The 26,170-nt window shown below is 42.2% G+C and overlaps 1 protein-coding gene across 8 annotated transcripts in view; it reads left to right on the forward strand.

The window, feature by feature from the left end:
- The window catches only part of SOX5 (SRY-box transcription factor 5), a 1,005,438-nt gene that overhangs the window by 883,988 nt on the left and 95,280 nt on the right, over positions 1-26,170 (forward strand). For all 8 annotated transcript variants that reach the window (XM_087935225.1, XM_087935226.1, XM_087935221.1 and 5 more), the window contains one exon: positions 7,417-7,563. In XM_087935225.1, the coding sequence (XP_087791351.1) occupies positions 7,417-7,563 (147 nt within the window). The remainder of the gene's footprint in view (positions 1-7,416; positions 7,564-26,170) is intronic.

The raw sequence follows: 26,170 nt of genomic DNA on the forward strand, positions 1-26,170 counted from the left end.
CTGTCCCCTCAATACTCTTTGTGTCTTTTTTTGTTTTTGCAAATGTACATTTTTCCCTTGTTCTTTTTGAGAATGGAGGGAGACGTTTGGGAAGATTCTGACCTTCAACTCTGCAAGCATCCTAAAAGTCTTCCAGGATTCGGTTTATAGAACAGCCAAGAAAATGCCTGTGGAAAGATTATAGGCAGGAGACAATTGCAAAAGTCCTACTCATGTTGCTTACTACCAATTGATATTCATGGGCCTGTTTGTTATCACCCTGGAGGTAACATCTAGCCAGCATGACTATTAGCCATTGCTAGCTTTCTCTTCTTTAATTTTGCCTAATCTCCTTTTCAAACGATTTGAAAACCAGCCACCCCTGCATCTTCTGGTAGTTAATTTCGTAGTTTAAATAAACAGTGTAACTCCACTGTTTTATCATCTGTTCTAGTTTCCCAGAGGTTCGCTTCAGATGCCCTTTTTTCTGTCCTTCCCTTCCTCCCCTGCCCTCTCTCCAGTTTTATGACCCCAAATGTTATAACCTGAAGTTTGTTGTGGCCACTGGCTCCAGATACAGTTATAACTGTCATAAAACATGGTTTGCTTTGATCTTTGGAGAGTGAAATTGGTGTTCCTTTTGTTGGAAGAAATGTCCATCTGGGTTCACTTCCAAGTGGTGAAAAAGAATCTCTCCTTGTTCAGTTGCCATCCATTATTCCTTGTCTGGCCTTCGGGTGTTTTGGAAAATACCGTGTTTCTCATATAATAAGGCTGGGTCTTATTATTTTATTTTTTTTTGAGCCCCCCTAAAATGGCTAGGCCGTCTTTTCGGGGGTGACTTAATTCCCCCCTCCTTGCATCTTCGGGCGGGCAGCAATGGCTTGGAAGCTGACCTCGACGTTGGTGGGGCACTTCGTATCAGGGTCAACGCAGGCAGCACCATATCCAGGTGTGCAACAAAAGTACTTCCTAACGGCAACCCCCCCCACCATTCCCCCCATGTTTTAATATAGGCCTTAATTTGGGAGGAGAGGCTTAATTTCATTTCATGCCTATAAAACATGCTGGGACTTCCTATTGGGGGAGGCCGTATTGTTGGAGAAACAGGGTAGATGGACCCTTCTCCTCTGTGTGGCAGCTCCTCAAATATTGGAAGATTGCTATACTGTCTCTCCTGGTCCTTCTCTTCACTAGACTAGCCATGCCCAGTTCCTCTAACCATTCTTTATATGTTTTAGTCTCCAGTCCCTTTTGGAGGCTTGGTCCTTTGGAGGCTGAACAAAATAAAAATTAAAGAGCTATTTCCAATCCCCCAAAGACTGCCTGCCCTTTCATTAGAATAAATGGAGCCATAATCATTCAGTGTCATGGTCACACACTACACATCAGTCGGCTTATGTATTTTTGGTAGCCACTGTAAAAGCTAAGAAGGGGTGGGTTTTTTGCACCCTGAAACACTATTGCAAGCTCCTCCTTAGAAGTTGTGTGCTTTGTTGGATGCATTTCACATTTGGATGCTCTTCAACCTTTGTTGACCATTTACACTAGACGTCCAACATTCACAGAAGATCACTCAATAATAGCGCATAGTTTTAATACTGGACACAGTGTTGATGCACGCTTGTCCTTGCTCTGGTTTATTATCTCATATAACCCAGTATTACTTAGCATTACAATAGGAAGTATCTTCAACAGAGGTGCCTAATTTCATTGACCTTTCTTCTCCTTGAAATAATGGCCTAATGCACAGTCTTGATATATATTTCATGTTTGCACCTGTTCGTTTGCCACTCAGTGTCTAACTTCTCCTTTACCTTGGCCTATACTTTCCCCAAGTAGCAGCGACTTGACGAAGTACTGTTGCTATGTATTTCTCCAGCCTGCAAGAAGAATCCTCATCTTAAGAAACTGAATGGACCTAGCCTGAAGCAGCTGCTCACCAACTTCCTCCTGAAAAAAAAATAATCCAGCCATGTAAATTTCATACATTGTGAGCGTTGTTCTGCCTTCCTGTAGATGAACCATAACATAAGATGCTGGTTAGGTTTTTCTTCTTTTGTCTTTCAATTACTTAATATTTTTAATCACTTTAGGACGCATTCACACAAGCTCCTTCCTTTCTGATTCAAGGTGCTGCTAAAAATGCTACTCACCGGTTATGCAGAGGTGAATCTTTACTTGAGAAGAGGGCCTAGTTTATTTGCAGAGAGCTTCAAGTTACCATTTCCCAGTAGTGCTGGACACAGAGATTCTTCCATACTTGTTAAAATCCAATTCAGCTTGATCTAAGAATGTTTACTTTTGATATTTCCTTTGGAAAAGAAGAAATGGTGTGTTGTAGTACCTTTTACTTAGAATTTGTTTGGAGATTTCTTTCAAGATTCAAATGTTCTATGGAGAGAGTGTAGTGCTCCTACACTTATTTACAAGCAATCCTCTTATGGCCATAATTGAGCCTGAAATAGTGGCCATAAGTCATTAAGCAGATCCCTGTGTTTGACCAGGCCTGATTTTGCAACCTCTTTGCAGCCGTCATTAAGCAATCACTCTCTCTTTCAGCCGAGGTCACCTTATCAGGTGGTTGTGATGGGGAAAACAAAAGGAGGTATGTTTGCTGCCTTGACTTTCTTATAAAGTAATAAGGGCAAGATTTTAAAAAAAATCTGAATAAATAAAGGAGAAGACAGAGGTTTTGTCGGTGATTGGACAGTCCGTTTTAGGAGGGCTCCATAACTTTCTCTGAATGAAGTTGCATTCCAGTTGTGTGCAACTTTCATCAAACTAACTTTTACAGCAGTGGCCCCTAACCTTTTGGGCACCAGGGACCAGTTCTGTGGAGAGAGGCGGACCAGAAGGGGCGTGGTTTTGTGGGCTGCCTTCATCCCACAGATGGGGCTTCACCTGTTTGCGCAGCCCGGTTTTTGGCATGCCATGGCCTGGTGCCGGTCCATAAACCAGGGATATAGGAGCTCTGTTTTACAGGGCATGATGTGAAAGAATAACAGGATAACAGAATTGGAAGGGTTCCTTGTAGATTTTTCTAGTCCAGGGTTGTCAAACTTGATTTCATTGAGGGCCACATCAGGGTTATGTTTTACCTCAGAGGGCTGGGGTGGGTGTGGCCAGAGTGGGCGCAGCCAGCATGACATCACTTGTGTCAGGGGGGTGCCTGTGGTGGCCCAAGAGCTCTGCCAGTGAAAATGGGCTCCCGAGTTCCGTTTTCGGCTGCGACAGCCTCCTGCAACCCTCTGCCAGCAAAAATGGAGCTGGGGAGGGGAGCACATGGGGCCTTCTTGAGCTCCATATTTGGCTGGGATGGCATTTTGCTACCCTCTTTCAGTGAAAACGGAGCTTGCAAGGGCCGCATCCAGCCCTCCCGAGTTCCATTTTCTCTGGCAGAGGCACCGCGGGCCAGTCCTTTGCTATTTCCAGGGGCTTCCTGTGGGCCAGATCTAACCAACCCGCAGGATAAGATCCAGTCCCCTCCCCGGGCCTTGAGTTTGACACCCCTGTTCTAATCTAATCCCCTGCTCAAGCAGGAAACCCTGTAACACTTCCGACAGTAGAGAAGGTGTGGCAGAACCAGGGGTCAGAGTTAAACAAGGAATCAGTCTAGAATCCTTTCATAGCCACAAGTGGACTAAGTCCAACCCCCCTTGAATTCCATTGACCCTGTTACCTAACTTTAAGCAGGAGCTGTCCTTGGTTGAGAAGATTCTTATGCATAAACTTTTTAGCAATAAATTAATTCATGGGTGAACATGGTCTTTCATGCCTGACACATATTGTGCCGTCCTTCAAAATAGGTTTAGCCATATAAAAAGTGGTTTCCAAGTGGGTGGAAACTGAACTAAATATTGCTGTTGCTTTAAGTATTTAATCATTAAGCTTTAGCACATTTGAGCACCTGGCTATAATTTCTGTCTCCTCCCATCTCAGCAGAGTTTTGGTTTTAAAATATGTGAACAAAACCTCCCCCAAACTCCCTGTGCATATGGCTGCCATTTGTAGAGAGCTGTACTTCCAGCTCAGTATGCAGAAGCCCCGGGCCCTGCAAGAGTTACGATTTTGCAAATGGAAGGGCTTAAAACATCAAAACGTCTGTACAAATTATGATATATATATATTTTTTACATTATAAGATAGCTTTGGAAAAGTAATTGTTCTTACAAAGAAAATGGAATGAAATTAAGAATCCTGAGTGATTCCCTGTGGGGCTATCAAATACTCTAGAATTACCAGGAAAAATCCAAACGTAGGAAGGTTGGCTTAATCAATTTTCAAGTACAGTTGTCCTCAACTTACGAGCCCCAAGTTGCCATTGCTAAAGAAGACATTTGTTAAGCCAATTCTGCCCCATTTTATGGCCTTTCTTATTCAGTGAATCACTGCGGTTGTTAAATTAGTAACACAGATAAAAGGTCATCAGAGTTGGAAGGGGCCTTATAGGTCATCTAATCCAACTCTCCGCCCAAGTGGGAGACCCTACATCATTTCTGACAGATGGCAGTCCAATCTCTTCTTGAAAGTCTCAAGTGATGGCGCTCCCACAACTTCCGATGGCAACTTCTGTTCCATCAGCTGATTGTTCTCACTGTCAGGACATTTCTCCTTATTTCCAGGTTAAATCTCTCCTTGTTCAGTTTCCATCCATTATTCCTTGTCTGGACTTTGGGCGCTTTAGAAAATAGCTTGACCCCTTCCTCCTCTCTGTGGCAGCCCCTCAAATATTGGAAGACCACTATCATGTCTCCCCTGGTCCTTCTCTTCACTAGACTAGCCATGACCGGTTCCTGTAACTGTTATTCATGTTTTAGTCTCCAGTCCCCTAATCATCCTGGTTGCTCTTCTCTGTACTTTTTCTAGAGTCTCAACATCTTTTTTATAATGTGGTGAACAAAACTGGATGCAGTACTCTAGGTGTGGTCATTAAGTGAATCTGTCTTCCCCTTAATGGTCCTCCTTCATATTCTCAGGGCAATGGATGGCTATGCAACATAGGTATCAACTCATAAATGACCATGACTATCGTTAAGTGTTGTACCTTATAATTCTTGACTCTTGACGAATGTATCTTTTCTTTTATGTAAACTGAGAACATTTGCACCAAGACAAATTCCTTGTGTGTCCAATCACACTTGGCCAATAAAAGAATTCTATTCTATTCTATAAAATATTTATCTGGTCTTTTAGAGTTGCCAACAGAAAGGGAGGGGGGATCAGTGCAGCAGCTTGCAAAATCGAAACTGCATTCCACAGATGTTTTCATAGATAGTTTCCAGGCAACCGAAGTATCTGCCGTGCAAAATTCTAACTGGAGAGTATGATTGATTACTCTTGGCTATGGATGTGTCCCATTGGAGAATATGAATTATGATACACCCAGGGGCTGAGAGGAAACCAGGGTCAAGGGTGACAATGAATGGTGTGTCTCAGAGTAGGCTACACCCAGGCAGCACCAACATGTCTTCTCCTAATTAATCTTCTTTGAGCGTTGAAAATCCAGCTTGAGACTCATGATTTAAATGGGGGTAATTACCGGAGCCCTGACAATAAGCTCTTTTCAATATTAGGGCAGTGACCGTGGAATTTGTGAGGTCTTTGGTGCCCTCTAAGATTGGTTGTTTTCTGGCAGACATTTCATTACTGAACTAAGTAACATCATCAGTGTTAATCAGGGAGTAAGGAGAGAAAACCTTATTCCCTTTCTAGCACTGATGGTGCTACCTAATTTGGTGCTGAAACGTCTGCAAGAAAACCATCAAGCCCAGAGAGCTCCGCTATAAATATTATCTTCTGTTGATACCATGGGATTTCTCCAAGAAGATTCGGTGCAGTCTTTTCTTGGTGGCTTTTAGATTCCAGCTTAATCAAGTTCACTAGACTAGAAAGGTCTGTTGAGCCTCATCAATTAACTCTAATTTAAAAAGCACAGTTGCTTTTCTATAATCCGCCCAAAGTCAAAAAAAATCTAGATTTCAGTGGATGCTGTGTGTGGTTTCCTTTTCAGTTTTTTTTTTTCCTTGGGTGCTGCTTCTTTACATTGTTGTTTGTTTGTTTGTTTGTCTCATCTGTTGTTTTTGTTGTGCTTTTCTGTGACTGTCAACTGCCTTATGCTTCCATATGGATAAAAAGGAGGGAAACCGGTATCTGAAATGCCTAAATAAACATCAGCAAATGAAAGATTTTTTTTTTCACCCCTTCCCAATAAGCTTCCCTTCAGTTATTTTCGTCCTCTGCACAGTTAATTATTTTTTTAAAAAATGGGGCCTGAAATGCCAACATTCAAAAGATGGAGCATTTTCCATCATTAGCACAGATGGGTATCTGTCTAATTCAGAGGTCCCCAAACTTGGCAACTTTAAGACTTGTGGACTTCAACTCCCAGAATTCTCCAGCCAGCTCCTCTCCTCTCCTCTCCTGTCCTCTCCTCTCCTGTCCTCTCCTCTTCTCTCTCCTCTCTTCATTTCTGTTCTATTTCATACACCCACCAGTTCGATACATTCTCTTCTCTCCTCTTCTTCATCCATCCATCCGATCCAATCTCTCCTCTCCTCTCTTCTCTTCATTTCTGTTCTCTTTCATACACCCACCAGTTCGATACATTCTCTTCTCTCCTCTTCTTCATCCATCCATCCGATCCAACCTCTCCTCTCTTCTCTTCATTTCTCTTCTATTTCATACACCCACCAGTTCGATACATTCTCTTCTCTCCTCTTCTTCATCCATCCATCCAATCCAATCTCTCCTCTCCTCTCTTCATTTCTCTTCTCTTTCATACACCCATCAGTTCGATACACTCTCTTCTCTCCTCTTCTTCATCCATTCATCCATCCAATATCTCCTCTCCTCTCTTCTCTTCATTTCTCTTCTCTTTCATAGCTGGCTGCAGAATTCTGGAAGTTGAAGTCCACAAGTCTTAAAGTCACCAAGTTTGGAGACCTCTGATCTAATTGTATGCAGGTAGTCCTCAACTTACAACCACAATTGGGATTGGAACATTGATCACTAATATGGTCACTGCGTATGTTGTGCCCGATTGGACCACCATTTTGGCCATGGTCATTAAGTGAATCAGGCTTCCTTCATTGGCTTTTTTGCTTCTTAGAAGCCTCCTGGGAAGGCTGCAAATGGCAATCACATGACACACACACACACACACACACACACACCAGGATGCTCCAATCTTGCAAATACATGCCGGTTTCCAACAACTTACTTTTTTTATCATCACGGGACCATGCGGTCGCTGTGATGGGTCGTAAGTGCAAGGACCAGTGAGAAGTCACTTTTTTTTCCCAGCGCTGTCATAACTTTGAGCAGTCGTTAAGCAAATGGTTGTAAGTGGAGAACTATCTATATTTTAAAAGGGGGAAATTCTGAACTGGGATCAGTTCTCTCGCTGATGAGCTTCTGTTATTGTTGTTTTTGCAGCAATTGTACGCCGCACAACTTGCAGCCATGCAAGTGTCTCCTGGTGGAAAAATATCCGGCATTCCCCAAAGCAACATGGGTGCAGCAGTATCGCCTACCAATATTCACACCGACAAGATCACAACCACCCCACCACCCAAAACGAAGGTAATGCTTTAAAGACAGCCTGCCAGGCTGTCTCAAATAAAGTACATGTTGCATATTAATGGGATATTTGCATGCTGTGGATGGAAATAATCCAGGTCTTAGGCCTTATAAGGTCCTATAAGGCTTATGTCTTAGTCTTATGTCAAGGATATTTACCCATATAGTATGGCTGCATTACTATTAACCTTCTTATCTTTTCTACTACCTTCTCTTATTGGTATCTTATGATTTTATTGTCTTGTTTATATGTACCCTGAGAGCTTATGCACTGGAAACCTCTTCTCTTCTCTTCTCTTCTCTTCTCTTCTCTTCTCTTCTCTTCTCTTCTCTTCTCTTCTCTTCTCTTCCCTTCCCTTCCCTTCCCTCCTCTCCTCTCCTCTCTTCATTTCTCCTTTCTTTCATACACCCATCAGTTTGATACATTCTCTCCTCTTCTTCATCCATCCATCCATCCATCTAATCTCTCCTCTCCTCTCTTCATTTCTCTTCTCTTTCATACACCCATCAGTTTGATACATTCTCTCCGCTTCTTCATCCATCCATCCATCCATCAATCTCTCTTCTCCTCTCTCCTCTCTTCATTTCTCTTCTCTTTCAAACACCCATCAGTTTGATACATTCTCTTCTCTCCTCTTCTTCATCCATCCATCCATCCATCCAATCTCTCCTCTCTCTTCTCCTCTCTCCACTCTTCATTTCTCTTTTCTTTCATACATCCTTCAGTTCAATATATTATCTTCTTTCCTCTTCTCCATCCATCCATCCATCCATCCATCCATCCATCTGATCTCTTCCCTTCCCTTCCCTTCCCTTCCATGCCATTCCAATTTGGGATGAATGGAAAGGCTATGGCTATGAAAAAAAAATCTCTTTGACATCCTGATTGATGCATACCTGTTGTCAGACCTTCCACAGCTTAAACTCCAAAAGAGACATGATCCTTGGGTCCGGTTGTCAAGAAAAGCATTGTTTTATTAGAAGTCAAGCATATTGCAATAATGCAAAGCCAGAACTGAAAATCATGCACTGAAATCTCTAAGGTCAACTCCCCCTCACCCCTTTTCTACCTCCCATTACCTACCTCTAACCAACCAATGGGGTTCAGGCAGTGTTTTCATCAGGGATAATCCAGGCACAGTTTGGTATGCAGCTGTTATGCCAGGTGACCTTGAAGCAGCTTCTTGAAGAGATACAGCACTTACTTTCATTTCCCCCCAAGCCTTCCCCGTTGCATTTCCCCCATCCCAGAATTCATGACAGTCTGACATCCAATAGTAGTGAAGCCGATGCAAGCGCGAGGTGGCAGCTGACCCCGGTAGAATAGCAGTTATTTGTAATCACTAAAACACCTGTTGCAACTTCACTTTGCACAAAAGCAATATGGATTTTGTATTGTACGGATTCCCGACATCTCTACAATTGAAGCAGGGCTTCTAAACCATCCCATTCAGCACCTGCTTTATTCGGGAAATCCAGAATGAAAGCATTCAAGGTGGATAATTCTTCAAGTCTACTTTTAGTCTTCCATCAAAATAGACCTTAATAGCCTTCAGGCAATTGGCAAGGTCAAGATTCTCTTATCATACAGATGTTCCCCTTGATGTTCTACCAAAATTTATCTTCCTGTAACTTAACTCCAGTTAAATTTAATTCACACTTCTAGGATAGAACAACTGTTTACTTTCCCCCCCTTCTATATATTAGCCTTTTAGGTTTCTGAAAAACACTATTTTATTTCTCCATTTTTCTTCTTTAGGGTAAAGTTATTTTCCAATTAATTAGGAAGGTTCAATGATTTAGGAAAACTGGATATAAAAGAACAATATACAAAACTGCTACAACAAATGGATGTATGCATACACACATACACAGAGAGACTCATTTTCTCTGTCTCTGTCTCTGTCTCTGTCTCTCTCACACACACACACACACACACACTCATACATACAGCAAGAGAGACAGAGAGAGAGAGGGAAAGTGAGAGAGAGAGAAATTGGAACTAGAAATGCATACAGTTTCCACATAAATCTTAAACAAAATATTTGCAAAGTGATACAGAACAGGTCAAAATGAATTTGCTTTTTAAAAAAAAATGTGAGGAGTGAATCAATAAAGCATGTAGAGGTTAGGGTTTTGTTACAGCGTGTCTGAGTTCAGATAATTTACTATCTATTTCTTTCCATAAGAAAAAGGATTGGTTTGCAGTAGCACAGGGCTGTCTTTAGAACCAACTTACATTTTGAAGTACTGATTGTCCTTATTTAGTGACTGCAATTACCACGATGATGAAACAGTAACTTTGCAAGGAATTCTCACAAAGATAACCCTTTCTAGTCCATAAAGCAAAGGAAAGCTGATGTAAGCTCATAAGCACAATTGCAGTTTCATTTAATGACCACTACCTGTATATGGTAGAATGATCTTGTGAAACTGAGGGCACATGTTCCCATGATCAGTTCAAGAAGTGTTGCAAAGAAGGAGCAGCTTCTGTCCAGGACATCATGCTGCTACATGAACAAGACCTTTTGCGTGTGAAAAGAAAGAGCATCTTTCATATGTGCGCATTTATTTGCTCTGAGAAAGGACTCATGCTAGCTGGCTTCATTCCTCTTAGATATTGTCTCTCGGTACTATAGCCACTGGGAGAGAAGCTGCTAACATCTATTTTCTGTACTGGACAAAAATAGAGGGTCAATCCATACAAGATGTTTGCTATACAGTTGGCCTTGGCATATAAGACAGACAGAGAGATGGTAAGATGGATGGATAGGTGGACAGATGATGGGTGGATGATAGATGGATGGATGAGGAGGAAGGAAGGCTGGGTGGATGATTGGGTGGATGGATGATTGGATGGATGGATGGATGAAGAATGGATGGATGATTGGGTGGGTGGCTGATTGGATGGATGAAGAACGAATGGATGACAATGGATGGATGGATGATGGATAGGATGGATGGATAGTTGGATGAAGAAAGAATGGGTGGATGGATGGATGATTGGGTGGGTGGCTGATTGGATGGATGAAGAATGGGTGGATGACAATGGATGGATGATAGATAGGATGGATGAGTAGTTGGATGAAGAAAGAATGGGTGGATGGATGGATGAAGAATGGATGGATGATTGGGTGGGTGGGTGGGTGGCTGATTAGATGGATGAAGAATGGATGGATGATGTTGGATGGATCGATGATGGATAGGTGGATGGATAGTTGGATGAAGAAAGAATGAATGGATGGATGGATAGATGGGTGGATGGATGGATGGGTGGATGAAGAATGGATGGATGATTGGGTGGGTGGCTGATTGGATGGATGAGAAATGGATGGATGACGGATGGATGGATGAAGAATGGATGGATGATGATGGATGGATGGATGATGGACAGGTGGATGGATAGTTGGATGAAGGAAGAATGGGGGGATGGATGGATCAATGGATGGTGGATGGATGGATCGATGGATGGAATTAGCAGTCTCCACCAATTGTGTTTTTTTTTTTAAAAAAAATCAATATAGCGGCCATAGTGGTACAGATAAATATCTGCCCACATTTATACGTATCATGTCTGTGCAGCTTTAATCCCCATCTTGCCTTTTTTACCATGTCCTGTGGACACAAGAGTGGGAGAGAACATACATACATACATACATACATACATACATACATACTACAAACTACATACATCTAGAATTTGGTATAGAAAATAAGGAGAGGCAGCCCAGGTGGAACAATGGCTTGGGTGAGTAGGGTGGGTCTGTTCTTCTCAGGCCAATTTTCCAACCAGCAGATACTGAGCCAGCAGATACTGAGAGTTCCAATAAGTTCCACCAAACTTTGCTAAGAAATTCAATTCTACCCATCCAAATATTGGCCCGGTTGCCTGCATAAGGGGAGGTGGGGAAAAAGGAAGATAATCTATGTCGTATTTCTTTCAGCCCTTATTTGGAGGATTTGCTGATTACAGTATTGACTTGATAATAATGTTCATGATAACTCAAATGCCTACCCGTGAAAAGAAAGGAAGATTCCCCACCCTCACCCCCCATTCACAATTATTTGAAATACGTTTCCAGTCTTTCCTCTTTCTCACTTCCTTCCTTCCTGGGGGAGGAAAATCTATTCCTCCTTTTGAGTTTCAGTCCTGCCAAGGAAGGGACCGTTGCAGAATTAAGCTGAAAAGGGAAGACAGAGAAGAGGGGTGTGCATGTCTGTGAGTGTGTGTGCGTGTGAATGGGGGGTAGCCAAACAGCTGTAAAATTGTGCAGCATGGTCCCTCTGATTCACGCTGTTTTCAATCTGCTGTGTGCCAGTTGGAGGTTGAGAGAAAGAGGAGGGGAGGGCGAAGCAAGGAGATAATACGGAGAAATGATAGAGTGTCTGACCTCAAAGCCAAGGCTGGAAATCCGAGACATTGATTCCACTTAGCATTCCTGCTGTGAAATCTGGCAGAGTTCAGCTGTAATAAAAGAACAAGATTCTGTTCTAATGGTAATGGCGTATGACAGACATGTCTGTCATTCGGTCGCTCCTACACACAAACACACACACACACACACACACTCCGAGAGGGAAGGGGGAGACATGGGAGTGAAGTCTTCTGATCTTCTTGTGGAGTTGGGCGAAAGCCATCCGGAGCTTTGAGCTGAATCACCAGCCTACAGTATTAACTAAGGAATCAGAATCAGAATAAAGCTGGAAGAGACCTTGGAGGTCTTCTAGTCCAGCCCCCTGCTCAAGCAGGAGATCCTGACCTATGCCATTTTAGACAAGTGACTGTTCAGTCTCTTCTTAAAAACCTCCAGTGATGAAGCACCAGGGGTGGGATTCTACCAGTTCGGACCAGTTCGGACAAACCAGATGTTAAGTTTTCATCTGGTTCACCAAGCTGGCATTTCAACTGACCATTGTCTGCTATGCCACCTATGGTCAAATCTAAGCTTAGTACACAGAATTGTCTGCCACAACATCCTACCTGTCAATGACTACTTCAGCTTCAACCGCAATAATACACAGGCAAACAATAGATACAAGCTCAATGTAAACTACTCCAAACTCGATTGCAGAAAATACGACTTCAGCAACAGAGTGGCCAATGCCTGGTACTCACTACCTGACTCTGTTGTTACATCCTCAAACCCCCAAAACTTTAACCTTAAATTGTCTACCGTGGACCTCATTCCATTCCTAAGAGGTCTGTAAGGGGGCGTGCATAAGCGCACTAGAATGTCTACCGTCGAGCTGGAGGTGGTTTACTTTGAGTTTGTATCTATTGTTTGCCCCTGTATAATTGTGATTGAAGCTGAAATAGTCATTGACAGGTAGGCGGCCTAGTTTTAGGTTGTCCAGGTCCAAAAGCCTGTTAGCATAAGGTAACTTTGAAAAAGTTTCGCTTCTCATCCAAGAAGCTTCTTAGCGGAGAATCCCATTGCATTGTTAGCTATGCCAACTGCTTACTTGCATCAAAGAAAGACAGGTCCCTGGAAAGGAAGAGAACTGTGTTAGCTATGCAGGTAGTCCTTGACTTATAACACTTTGCTTAGGGCTTGTGCAAAGTGGTTGCACAAAGACTGTTTGTAAATACCCCCTTGTTCAATGCCATTGCAACTTTGAACGAGTGGTCGTAATTCTAGAACTGTTTGTACAGGTAATCCTCAACTTACAACAGATCATTTAGTGACTGTTCAAAGTTACAACAGCACTAGGAAAAAAAAGTGACTTATGACCATTTTTCACACTTACGACCGTTGCAACATTCCCCGGGGTCATGTGATCAAAATCCAAAGGTTTGACCGCTGACTCATATTTAGAGACGGTTGCAGTGTGATCACCTTTTGCAACTTTCTGATGAGCAAAATCAAAAGGCAAGGTATCTTAAACAACTGCAGCCGTTAACAACTGTGGCAAGAAAGGTCATGAAACGGGACACAACTCACTTAACGAAGTCTCACTTAGCAGCAGAAAAATTTTGGGATTCAATTATGGTCGTAAGTGGAGAAATACCTGTATATGTTGTCTCCAACTAGGATGAATAAGCTTGAGGTCATAACATGCAGAAGAGAATAGTAAAATATGGCAGTTATCTCCAGTGGTAGGATTCTAATTTTTTTACTACCGGTTCTGTGGGCGTGGCTTGGTTTGGTGAGGGTAGCTTGGTGCACGTGGCAGAAGAAGGATACTGCAAAATCCCCATTCCCTCCCCACCCCACTAACCTGCTTTCCAGCTCCGTTCTCCTGTACAGGGCAACAAAAGAAGTCCCAACCAATCAGCTGGGACTCGGGAGGCAGGGAATAGATGGGGGTGGGGCCAGTCAGAGGTGGTATTTGCCAGTTCTCCAAACTACTCAAAATTTCCGCTACCGGTTCTCCTGAACTGGTCAGAACTTGCTGAATATCCACCTCTGGTTGTCTCATCATGCGCCAGACAATGCTTTCCTTCCTTATCTTTTAACCTCTTATAAAAATGAGCAGCCTTTATCCGCCGTGCAACATGCGTAAGCCTTGTGTGGTTTTCCTCTCTCAAGGTCTCTCTCGTCTCCCGTCAATTTTTGGCACAGCTTGTGATATGAGCTAAATCTCTCTTGGTACTTGACAAGGCACGGTACATTGTCTGAAGTCCCTCCAGGGCAGTGGGGGGTAAGAGAACCCGTTTTGTGTGAAATATTAGTCACCAGTTCTTAGCTGCTTTCTTTTTAACTTTATTATGGATCCTGGGTCTTTCACCCAAGACACAGTTTTGTTCAAATCCATGGCAACGATGTAGAAATTGTCTGAAACGTTTGTCATGGATGTTGATTTTCAACTGTCTTACTCAACCACCATCCTCGGGAGTTGGAAGGAGGACTGTAAATGGAGATTCAGGCCAGCTGCAAACTGCACTAACCGGATAGTCATAATGTATGTTGTCGTAATTGAGGGGAAGAAGCTTTCCATTGCTGCCTTGAGATTAATCTTTAAGCAAAAGGGCAAATTTTTATTGTCTCCTTATCTCAACCTCCCATATTATAAGTCAGAACGGGAAGGGGCTGAGAAATCTACATCAGTTGGATGTTGACCTTATTGTCTTCTTTAACAAGGGGACTGAATTCGTGGATAAGGGAAATGCTGGTGATGTAGTTACTTAGACTTGACAAAGTAGAGCACAGCCTACTTTTTGGTAAGATAGAATCCTTCTCGTCAGTGGTGGGATTCCAAAATTTTTACTACCGGTTCTTTGGGCATGGCTTGTTGGGTGTGGTGTGACTTTGTAGGCGTGATGTGACTTGGTGGGTGTGGCTTGGTGGGTGTTGCAGGGGAAGGTTACTGCAAAATCCCCATTCCCTCCCCACCCCGCTAACCTGCTTTCCAGCTCCGTTTTCCCATGCAGGGCAACCAAATAAGACCCAGCCGATCAGCTGGGACTCAATGGGAGGCAGAGAATAGATGGGGGTGGGGCCAGTCAGAGGTGGGATTTGCTGGTTCTCCAAACTACTCAAAATTTCCGCTACTGGTTCTCCAGAACTAGTCAGAACCTGCTGACTACCACCTCTGCTTCTAGTACTGTCACAGAGAAGAAGGGGGTTGACCTATTCTCCACAGCAGGACAAATAGGTGGAAGATCATTAAAGAGATATCTAACCTAGAACTAAGGAAAAAAATTCCTGACAGTAGGAACAATTAATCAGTGGAATGACTTACCTCCAGAAGTTGTAGGTGCTCTATCACTGAAAATTTTCAAGAAGATACTGGATAGCCACCTGTCCTGAATGGTATAGAATCTCCCACTTTATCAGGGAGTTGAACTAGGTTCCTTCCAATCCCATTGTTCTATCTCCTGTGGATTAAGTTGGCTTGGAAATAATGGAGACTGAGTGACTTAGATCCAGGGCAAGACAAGTTTGTTGTGATGGTTTGCCATGATCGTTGTGTTCGAGTTTGTTGCAGAAAATCAAATCCAGAAAGCACACACACATAACTGATTCAGTAGGGTTCATTAACTTCTTTATATACATAATAACACATGAAGTAAATTTACAATACCAACAGCAGATTCTTCCAATGTGGTAGAGAGGAGAGATTGTAAGTAAGTTCTTAGTTTCAGTTCAGCAGGCAGACAAGTACAGATTAGTTTCATTTTAAAGCTGAGCACAGAGCCAAGCCACGCCCAGACTCTTTCCTTAAGTTTTCTATTTCCAAAACATCCCTCATTGGCTAACCCAATTGCCATACCTATTCACTGGCTGACCTTATTACCATGTCTGTGCCAGTTCATGAATATTCTGACGCGCTGTATATCACCTTAACCATGGGAATTCAAGTCATTACATACTTGGTGTTTATTTTCATCTCTGTTGTCCTCTATAGTATTCAAATGGAGACTAACTTGGGTTTCCCTTCTCCCAGTCTTACACCTTAACTGCACAAGCTGTAATCATCACCGTATAAACTGAGAACAAAAGTTGGTAGCTTTAAAAAAAAAAAGAGGATGTGTTGTTAAATGTTTTTTTTAACTGAACCCAGCAGAATTTATATTCATAATTATTCCACTTGTATCTATGGTTTATTACCATCTGCTGCCTCGAACACCATTTTGAGTGGAAAGGAGGGAGAATGTCCTTGTATGTAAGATGGCATTAATTAATTAGTGTTTTAAAATAGAATAAATGTTCATCAATCTTTTATTTGGCCCAATCCTGACAGAATGTGCTGGTAAAATTCTAACTTTCCTCAAATTGTCACCTTTAATAAATGGGCATCCTGGTTGGTGCCAATGGGAATTGTAGTCCAGAAGGCAGAGAGTTAAGAAAATGTGTGTAGGAGATGAAGAGACTGAGCTGGAGGAGGGGTCAAATATGTCATCTGTCATGACTCCTTTTGTGCCCATAAGAGAGCTAAGTCTAACCCTTGAATTCCTTCTACTCTTATCTACTGCCAATTTCCTTTGGCCATTAGTAGTTCAGATTCTTGTAGAGAGCTTAAACTTATAATAAAACTTTATACCCATTTGAACTGTCTGGATCTCCTAATTTTCCTGGGACTTGACAGGCTGTTGGAGTAGAAGTCCAACTTCTTTCAAGTTTCTGGACATAGAACCACGGGTGTTAATTTGTCCTAAAGTCAGAGAATGACAGATAGAGAAAAATGGAGCATCAGAACTGCATGCATAAAGCTAACAGCAAAGAATATCATTTTATAGCATGTATATGTATTGGACATCAAGCCAAACCCTCACAATTTTTATGGCTATTAGAAAGGCAAATAGTGTTGCTGTAATCCAGCTGGCCAAAATTTTTTGTCTGGCCCATAAAAATATAAGTGTAGGGCAACAAAAATTTTGAAACAAAACCAATGGCCTTGCTGTTGTTTCTGTGCTGCCAATTATTTTTAACTCTTTTAGAACTGAAAATGAATTTGGAAGGGTTCTTTTTTAGAACATAAAACAGTGGTGGCTAACCTTTTTTGGCTCCCGTGCCGATAATTGAGTGATAATTTATATTTTTTTAAAATCAAGCGATGTTTTTATATTTGTGGAAGTTATTTGGAATATTTGGGAGGGACAAAGGGTTCATAAGATTGAATGTTGTCAACATTCTTGGAAAGGATTGCAATCGGATGGGAAAGTCATAAAATGAAGGATGACACTATTGAGTTCAATTGTCACTTGCTTTGGAATTTACAGATAACAGAAACAGAGCTGGAATGGATGTTGTAAGTCATCTAGTCCAACCCCCCGCCCAAGCGGGAGACCCTACACCATTTCTGACAAATGGCAGTCCAATCTCTTCTTGAAAGTCTCAAGTGATGGTGCTCCCATAACTTCCAAGGGCAAGTTGTTTTATTTATCTATAAAAGTCATCAGTTGGAAATTTAGATTTAGGCCAGTGTATCTCAACCTTGACCCTTTTAAGAGGTGTGGACTTCAACTCCCAGAACTCCCCAGCCAGCCATGGGGAGTTGTGGGAGTTGAAGTCCACAACTCTTAATAGGGCCAAGGTCGAGAAACATTGGTTTAAACCAGGGGTCCTCTAACTTGGCAACTTTAAGACTTGTGGACTTCAATTCCCAGAATTCCTCAGTCAGCCAGGAATTCTGGGAGTTGAAGTTCACAAGTCTTAAAGTTGCCAAGTTTAAGGACCCCTGGTTTAGGCTCTTTAAGGGAAAAAAAAGATCCTTTCATGCTGAGTCTCAAAGCAAGATTCTTCAATGGTGGTAATTTTCAAAACATTGATCAAAGTTCTGCAGAGAATTTGTCCTAAATTCAAATTAGGGGGAAAAAGCTCCTTTTTATTTAAGTTCTAATCTGTGGCCACTGAGGATCTAATATATTTTGGTACTCAGGTAGACAAAAACCGCATATGGTGCCCTCTGTGATTTATAAAGAAAATTAAATAATGGGCCATTTGTTCCCTTTTAATGGTGCCTCAGAATTTATCAAATGCACTGCATTTAGTATAACGATCGAAACAGCCATCTCCAGCTAACTCTGCCTTCCTTTTTTTAATTCTGAAAAGGAAATGCTTGAAAATTATTGAGTAACTGCAAGCAAAGAAGATCAATTTAGTAAGATCAACAAGGGATCAACCCTTATTTCTTTATTTGAGTAGAATTATATGTTGCCTTTCATTTAGGAGCTCAAGGAACATATGATTAGGAGACTGGAGGATAAAATATATGAAAAACAGTTGCAGATATGTCTAGTTTAATGAAAAGAAGGACTAGGGGGTGACATGATAGCAGTTTTCCAATAATTGAGGGACTTCCACAAAGGAGAGAGGGCCTGCTATAGATGGGAATATTTGTAGCCCAGGATTGAATTATGGGGTCCTTGGTGCTCTCTGAGCTTGGTGGTTTTCTGACAGGTTTTTCATTACTCAGTTAGATAACATATAAGAAATTTAGGGAAGTAACAAAGCTGGAAGAGCACAAGGATTCTGCAACTTGCCATATTCAGTCCTCCTGTTTTTGCCCCCACAAGCAGGCCTATGAGATGGGTGGGCTGAGAGAAAGAATGGCCCTGAGTCCCTTAGGAAGTTTCCATGACTGAGGATGGACTTGAAGTTGGGTCTTCCTACACCTAGTCCATCCACACTGATGCAGCAGTCTGGCTCATGGGCTGAGAGAATACTATTGAAAGTTATCAAGTAAAGGAAAACTCTCATGTTAGGTGAGAGAGGAGACAGGAGAACAGGTTAGGAGAGGACGAATAGAGTTGGAAGGAACCTTGGAGGTCTTCTAGTCAAATCCCCTCCCCAAGAGAGCATATATCATTTCAGTCAAACGGTTATCCAATCTATTCTGAAAAACCTCAATATTGGAGAGAAAAGTAAAGTCCTACACTTAGGCAAGAAAAACCAAAAGTACACATATAGACTGGGTGAAATCGGGCTCAATAGCAGTAACTTTGAGAGGGATCTTGGAGTCCTAGTGGACAACCAACTAAATATGAGCCAGCAGTGTGCAGCAGCCACCCAAAAAGCTAATGCAATCCTAAGTTGTATTAACAGAGGGATACAGTCAAGATCAGGGGAGGTACTAATACCACTCTATAAAGCCTTAGTAAGACCACACCTAGAGTACTGTATCCAGTTTTGGTCACCACACTATAAAAAAAGATGTTGAGAATTTAGAAAAAGTACAGAGAAGAGCGACCAGGATGATTAGGGGACTGGAGACTAAACATATGAAGAACGGTTACAGGAACTGGGCTTGGCTAGTCTAGTGAAGAGAAGGACCAGAGGAGACATGATAGAGGTCTTCCAATATTTGAGGGGCTGCCACAGAGAGGAAGCCATCAATCTATTTTCCAAAGCACCTGAAGGCCAAGCAAGGAATAATGGATGGAAACTGAACAAGGAGAGATTCAACCTGGAAATAAGGAGAAATTTTCTGACAGTGAGAACAATCAACCAATGGAACAGCTTGTCCTCAGAAGTTGTAGGAGTGCCATCACTTGAGACCTTCAAGAAGAAGGAGGAGGAGGAGGAGGAGGAGGAGGAGGAGGAGGAGGAGGAGGAGGAGGAGGAGGAGGAGGAGGACCCACAATTCCTGGAGGCAAACCATTCCACTGATTAATTGTTCCCATTGTCAAGAAGTTTCTTCTTGGTTCTATGTTGGATCTCTCCTTGGTTAGTCTCCATCCGTTGCTTCTTATTCTGCCTTCAGGTGCCTTGGAGAATAGGTTGACCTTCTCTTCTTTGTGGCAGCCCCTTAGATATTGGAACATTGCTATTATGTCACCCCTAATCCTTCTTTTCATTAACCTAGACATACCCAATTCCTGCAATAGTTCTCCATATGTTTTAGCTTCCAGTCCCCTAATCATCTTTGTTGCTCTTCTCTGCACTCTTTCTAGAGCAGTGGTAGTCATCCTGGTTCCTATCGCCCACTAGTGGGTGTTCCAGCTTTCATGGTGGGCAGTAGGGGTTTTGTCCCCTATTTTATAAATCACCACTGTGGAACCACTGGGCAGTTAGAAAATTTTACTACTAACAGAGATACAAAAGTGGGTGGTAGGTATAAAAAGGTTGACTACCCCTGTTCTAGAGTCCCCATAATTGGCTACAGTATTCCAAATGTGGTCTATCAAGGCATTATAAAGTGGTACTAACAGTGCACATGATTCTGTCCCTCATATGATAAGCAACCCATCAGGTAAATAATACTGACTAATGGACAAAGTAACAGGAAAGGGACAGGAAAGGGATGTGCTGGCTCAGTTGCTAAGACACTGAGCTAGTTGATCAGAAAGGTCGGCAGTTCAGCAGTTTGAATCCCTAGCACCGTGTAACTGAGTGAGCTCCCGTTACTTGTCCCAGTTATGCCAACCTAGCAGTTCAAAAGCATGTAAAAAATGCAAATAGAAAAATAGGGACCGGTGTTCCGTGTGCCTTTGGCATTTAGTCATGCCAGCCACATGGCCATGGAGACGTCTTCAGACAGTGCTGGCTCTTTGGCTTTGTAATGGAGATGAGCACCTCCTTCTAGAGCAGAAATGACTAGCATGTATGTGCAAGGGGAACCTTTACCTTCTTAATGGACAGAGAAAAGAAGAGGATTGATTTATAACAGTTGAGTTTGCGGCACAAAATGTCAGCCCACTTCATGAACTTGCCAATCCTGTTGCATTCCAACACTTTACATAAATATGACACTAGTCAAGTTGTAGTGACAGATGAAACTCCACATGAGGTCTCCATGGGAAAATTGGCAAGAAAAGCCCCCTATAGTATCTCAGTACAGATGAAGATTTTTTGTGTGCAGAGAAAGTAGGCATATGAGGCATGTAAAAAAAAGATACAGAATCATTCCAGCAAGCATACTCACTTTCATCGTCATACCTATGGTCTTTATCTTCTTCTTTGTAGTTTGCATCGAACTTATTTCTGAAAGGAAGTTCAAAATCCAAGCATACCCATACCAATGAAATATCAGCAGTTAAGGACAGTGAAAGGTATTGTAGATAGTTATTCACAGGCAAAAAGAGACATTCATCTAACTTTAGAGAATGTATATACAGTGGTACTTCGATCCTTGTTGGTAATTCGTTCCGGAAGACATGCCAAATATTAAAACCGAGGAGGACCGAGGAAAATCACACAACTTATCACGTAACCTGCTATTTCTGCCAGAAGAAATGGCGACTCTGGCAAGTTCTTTCTTGTGTGTCAACTCCCAGAAGAAAGACCAGGACAAGATTTCTGTGTCAACTTCAAACCAAACCTGACAGAAGCCATTTTACTGTTCTTCAGTTGCCACACACAAAGGAAAGGTGGGGAAGGGGGTTGTTAGATGCAACAAAGAACTTTCTCATGGGAACCAAGGTCATCTCCATGGGGAATGGATAAGATCAGGGAAAGAGTAACCAGAAAGCTCACCAAATTGACCTAATTGGCCAATGTGACCTGTAATCCTTGGGGATGGGTTTATTTCTCTTTTTAATTACACCGAAACTGTGGGAATTATTTAGAGTTGGTTTCCCTTTCATCCGTGCCCAGGGATGGACTTCAAATTTTTTTAGCAAAGGGCTCTCTGCCCTAATGACTGACTGGGTGGGCATGGTTGGGTGGTCATGTGATGGGTACAGTGGCCAATTCGATGTCATTTCTTTGCCCTAATTACCTAACAAAAGATATATACCAAAAAGTTGTTTATTATTTCATGCATTTAATACTTAAATAAAAGACTGGATGAAACCAGGCTTAATAGCAGTGACTGTGAGAGGGATCTTGGAGACTTAGTGGAGTTTCTGGTGAGACGTGATTCTTATTATTTGGGAATTAATCCCCTCGGAGGCTAATGGCTCTGTTATCTGGTTTTCTCAATGGCTTTCCCTCGCTAGCGTTGAGTGGATTGTTTATCTAGCTTGCAACACTTTTACAAGGTGTGAAATGCTCTTGGCTGAATGCCCAGAAGTTCAATTAAGCCTATTAAGAGCTTTCCCTTGCTGCTTGTCTTTCTGAGGTTACTGGGAGCTCTCCGAGCCCCGCAGAGCCTTATCCAGGGGCTCTCCAGAGTCCCTGCGAGCCCCCAGAAACCCATCCTGTGACCGCACCAATATGATGTACTCAATAAAGAAGTCCTTTGAGATGGATTCAAGTCTCAGAGTTCTAATTCGTTTGGGTTTATTAGTCGGAATCCTTGACATGCTGCTTCAAAACATGTCGAATACCAAATCTGATGCTTTTTGAAGCAGTCGAGTGCCGAGGTACCACTGTACATGTAGTCCTCTGTTAATGACCGTAATCGAGGCCAGAACATCCTAAAGAAAGCAAATAGCATACCACTTCTGTACATTTGGCCAAAAAAAACCCCCTCCAAAAACATTTGGACATGCTGGAGTGTTCACCAAGAGTCATGCTAAACTTCTGGAGACGTTACCTTTTTAGACAACACAGGGGGAAAACACAAGATCAGAAGGAACCCAAGTGGATTTTTGAAAAGGAATCTCTCTGTCCTCTGAACATTGTCCAAGTTGTTTGATTTCTTTCTTCTTCTTCTTCTTTTTTAAAAAAGCTCCTTTCTTTGGTTCTCTCCCTGTCTTTCTTCTTCATATATATAATATATCCCTGAACTTCAGGGCTGTGTGTTATCTTTTCCGGTCCATGTTCTTTTCTTCTCTTTTGTACATCCTCAGCAGGACGAGGGATCTGTGGCTAATTTGTTTTGATATCCCTGTGCTTTGGTCTGCCTTCTTTTTGAAACAAATTCCTTTTGTAGGCGTGAGGTCGAGGTGACGGGATGCTTCCAGCATAGGTAGCATCCCCAGCAGAAAAAGGTGACCGTCTTTGATCAGCCGACTTTCTGTTTTTCATGTCGATCATTTGAAATGCACCGATGTTCGGTGGTGGTTAACTTCACGAGTCCTTCTCTGGTTTCCTCCCAGGGTGTTTGCAGTAGTTAGGGGACATGCTGTTCTGAATCCCTTTCTCTCTCTTAGCCTTTTCCTAAATAACTATGAATTGGATGGGAAAGGATACATAGACCGTGTTATAAAAAGAAGCCTGGTTTAATTGATGAGCATTATCACTGAGGGGCTGAGGGCAAAAATTCACTGCAATGTAAAAAACAAAACAAAAAAAAACCTGATAGCACAGTGCTTTCAAAACTTTTTGCAATATTACCCAAATCTGTTTATCAAAAAGTCTCACCAAACTTTGAGGACAAATCGTAACTCCTTTCCTTCAGCGCAGTCATAACTATGAATGCTGAGCAAATAGTGGTGATGGGAGGACTACCTGTGCTAGAGAAACAAAGCAGCTAGTCCTCGGCTTACAACAGTTCATTTACTGACCGTTCAAACTTACGATAGCACTGAAAAAAAGAGACTTGTGACCAGGGGTGGCTTGGTGGGTGTGGTGTGGCTTGGTGGGCATGGCTTGGTGGGCATGGCAGGGGAAGGATACTGCAAAATCCCCATCCCCTCCCCACCTCACTAACCTGCTTTCCAGCTCCGTTCTCCTGGGCAGGGCAACAAAAGAAGACCCAGCCAATCAGCTGGGACTCGGGAGGCAGAGAATAGATGGGGACGGGGCCAGTCAGAGGTGGGATTTGCCGGTTCTCCGAACTTCACAAAATTTCTTCTAGCGGTTCTCCAGAACTGGTCAGAACCTGCTGAATAACACTTCTGCTTGTGACCATTTTATTTTATTTTATTTATTTGATTTGTCAGTTGCTTTCAAGATAAAAGGTATAAATATAAACATGAACAAGAATACAGGAAATAGGTATGAATAAATGGGGACAACAGGACAGGGACGGTAGGCACGATGGTGCACTTATGTACGCCTCTTACAGAGCTCTTAGGAATGGGGTGAGATCAATAGTGGATGTAACAACAGAGTCAGGTAGTGCATTCCAGGCATTGACCACTCTGTTGCTGAAGTCATACTTTCTGCAATCGAGTTTGGAGCAGTTTACGTTGAGTTTGTATCTGTTGTGTGCTCTTGTATTGTTGCGGTTGAAGTTGAAGTAGTCACTGACTGATAGGACCTTGTAATTTTGTGTGCTACACCTTTTTTGGCACACTTATGACTGTTGTAGGATCCCCATGGTCATGTCATCAAACATGGCAACAGGCTCATATTTATGATGGTTGCAGTGTCCCAGGGTCATTGTGATCCCCATTTTGCGATGTCCTGAAAAGCAACATCAATGGGGAAGCCAGATTCACTAAAGAACTGGGTTCCTAGTTTATCCACTTCATTGATTCACTTAACAACTGTAGCAAGAAAAGTCATAAAATGGGGCAAAACTCACTTAACAAATGCCTCACTGAACAACATACAGTTGGGACTCAATTGCAGTCATAAGTAGAGGCCTACCTGTACTGTTGAATGATCTTTCTGTCGTGTCAACAAATTTACCATCGGTAATTTCATTTGTTTTCCTCTTAATAGGAATGCTTTGGGAGATTTTGAATATATTTTATGTCACCTGGTAATATTTAAGTCAATTTAAATGCCCTTGTTATGATAAGCAGTGGATTTGTGATCACCCAAAGGAAAATCACTTTTACCCAATTTTGGATAATTTGCCCTGGTTTGGAAAATGTTGCCATGATGTCTCGGGCGTGAAGCACTGGCTTGGAATACAGTAAATCCCAATTTTGGTTGTTGTTTTTTTTAAATAGTTACACAGCAGAAATTTAATGTGGAGAAAAGCAAGGTTTTACACCTAGGTAGGAAGAACCAAAGGTACTAGTACAGATTAGGAGAAATCTGACCCCAAAACAGTAACTGTAAGAGGAACCTTGGAGTCTTAATGGACAATCACTTAAATATGAGCCAGCAGTTTGTGGTGGCAGCCAAAAAAACCTAATACAATCACTGATTATATAGAGTCATAGAATCAAAATCATGTGAAGTATTAGTACCGCTTTATAAAGCCTTAGTTAAGTGCATCCAGTTTTGGTCACCGCATTACAAAAAAAGATGTTAAGACTTTGGAAAAAGTGCAGAGAAGAGCAACTAAAATGATTAAAGACCTTGAGAAAAAAACAGGCGAAGAACGGTTGCAAGAGTCTCGTCTGGAGAAAAGGAGTAATTAAGGGAGACATGATAGCAGTATTCCAGTATTTGAGGGGCTGCCACAAAGAGGAAGGGATCAACTTATTTTCTAAAGCACCAGAAGGCAAGAGAAGAAACCATGAATGGAAACTCATCGAAAAGAAAAGCAACCTGGAATTAAGGAGAAACTTCCTAACTACGAAAACCAGCAGAACAGCTTGCCTTCAAAAGTCATGAGTGCTTCATCCCTGGAGGTTTTTAAGAAGAGACTGGACAGCCCCTTGTCTGAAAGGTATAGGGTGGACTAGAACACCTCCAAGGTCCCTTCCAGTTCTATTCTGATGGATCGGCACCAAAGTGCAGTGGAAAACAATCCTGTGCAAGCTGACTGAAACGGTGGCAGTGAAACGAAATTTCACCGGGTTGTTCTGTTTTTATTGTCCTGAGCAGGAAGCACGAAGGCATCATCATCGCTGTGCCAAAATGCATTGGGAAAGCGACATGCCGACTCACTATCTCAGCAAAACAGCGTTTGGAAGAGAGCAGCGTAAAAGCTAAAGCTTTCTAGGCGGAAACGCAGGTCATTGTAACCAGACACCATATTTTTACCGTGCCACCAGGACATCATAGCGGAGAGACAAAAGATGAGATCAGGGGGTGTTGATCTAAAAGAGAAAATGTAGCGTTTGTTGTTTGTCCGTTGGCCAGCTGCAGGCTGTAAAATGGGTGTTGGATGATGAACTGTGCAAAAACAGAATGATTAAGTCATATTTCTAGAGGTTGGTGAAGCAGCCAACAATTCAGTGCACTTAGGAATTAATGTTCCCGGCGTCCGGGATGACTCAAAGCAAAGTTGCAGAATGAGATGGAAAAGCATCCTACACAATAAGGCAGCAGTTGAAGATGCTCTAAGAGGAAGAAACTGGGCAAGGAACTAGGTGTGTATTACTCGCTCTTATATTTTGCACCTTCTTTTTGATGCTCTAACGTTGTGATATTCCAACAAACCACAAACTTCCAAGTGAATCAGGTTGGACTGGAAACATCTGCCAGGAGTCTAGCTTGCTCATCATAACTGAGCAAGACTTTGGACCAAAACGGACTTTTTAATCACATCAAAA

This window comes from Pseudonaja textilis, chromosome 5 (genome assembly GCF_049901715.1).
Source record: "Pseudonaja textilis isolate UNSWEBS1 chromosome 5, rPseTex1.2, whole genome shotgun sequence".
Lineage (NCBI taxonomy): Eukaryota > Metazoa > Chordata > Lepidosauria > Squamata > Elapidae > Pseudonaja > Pseudonaja textilis.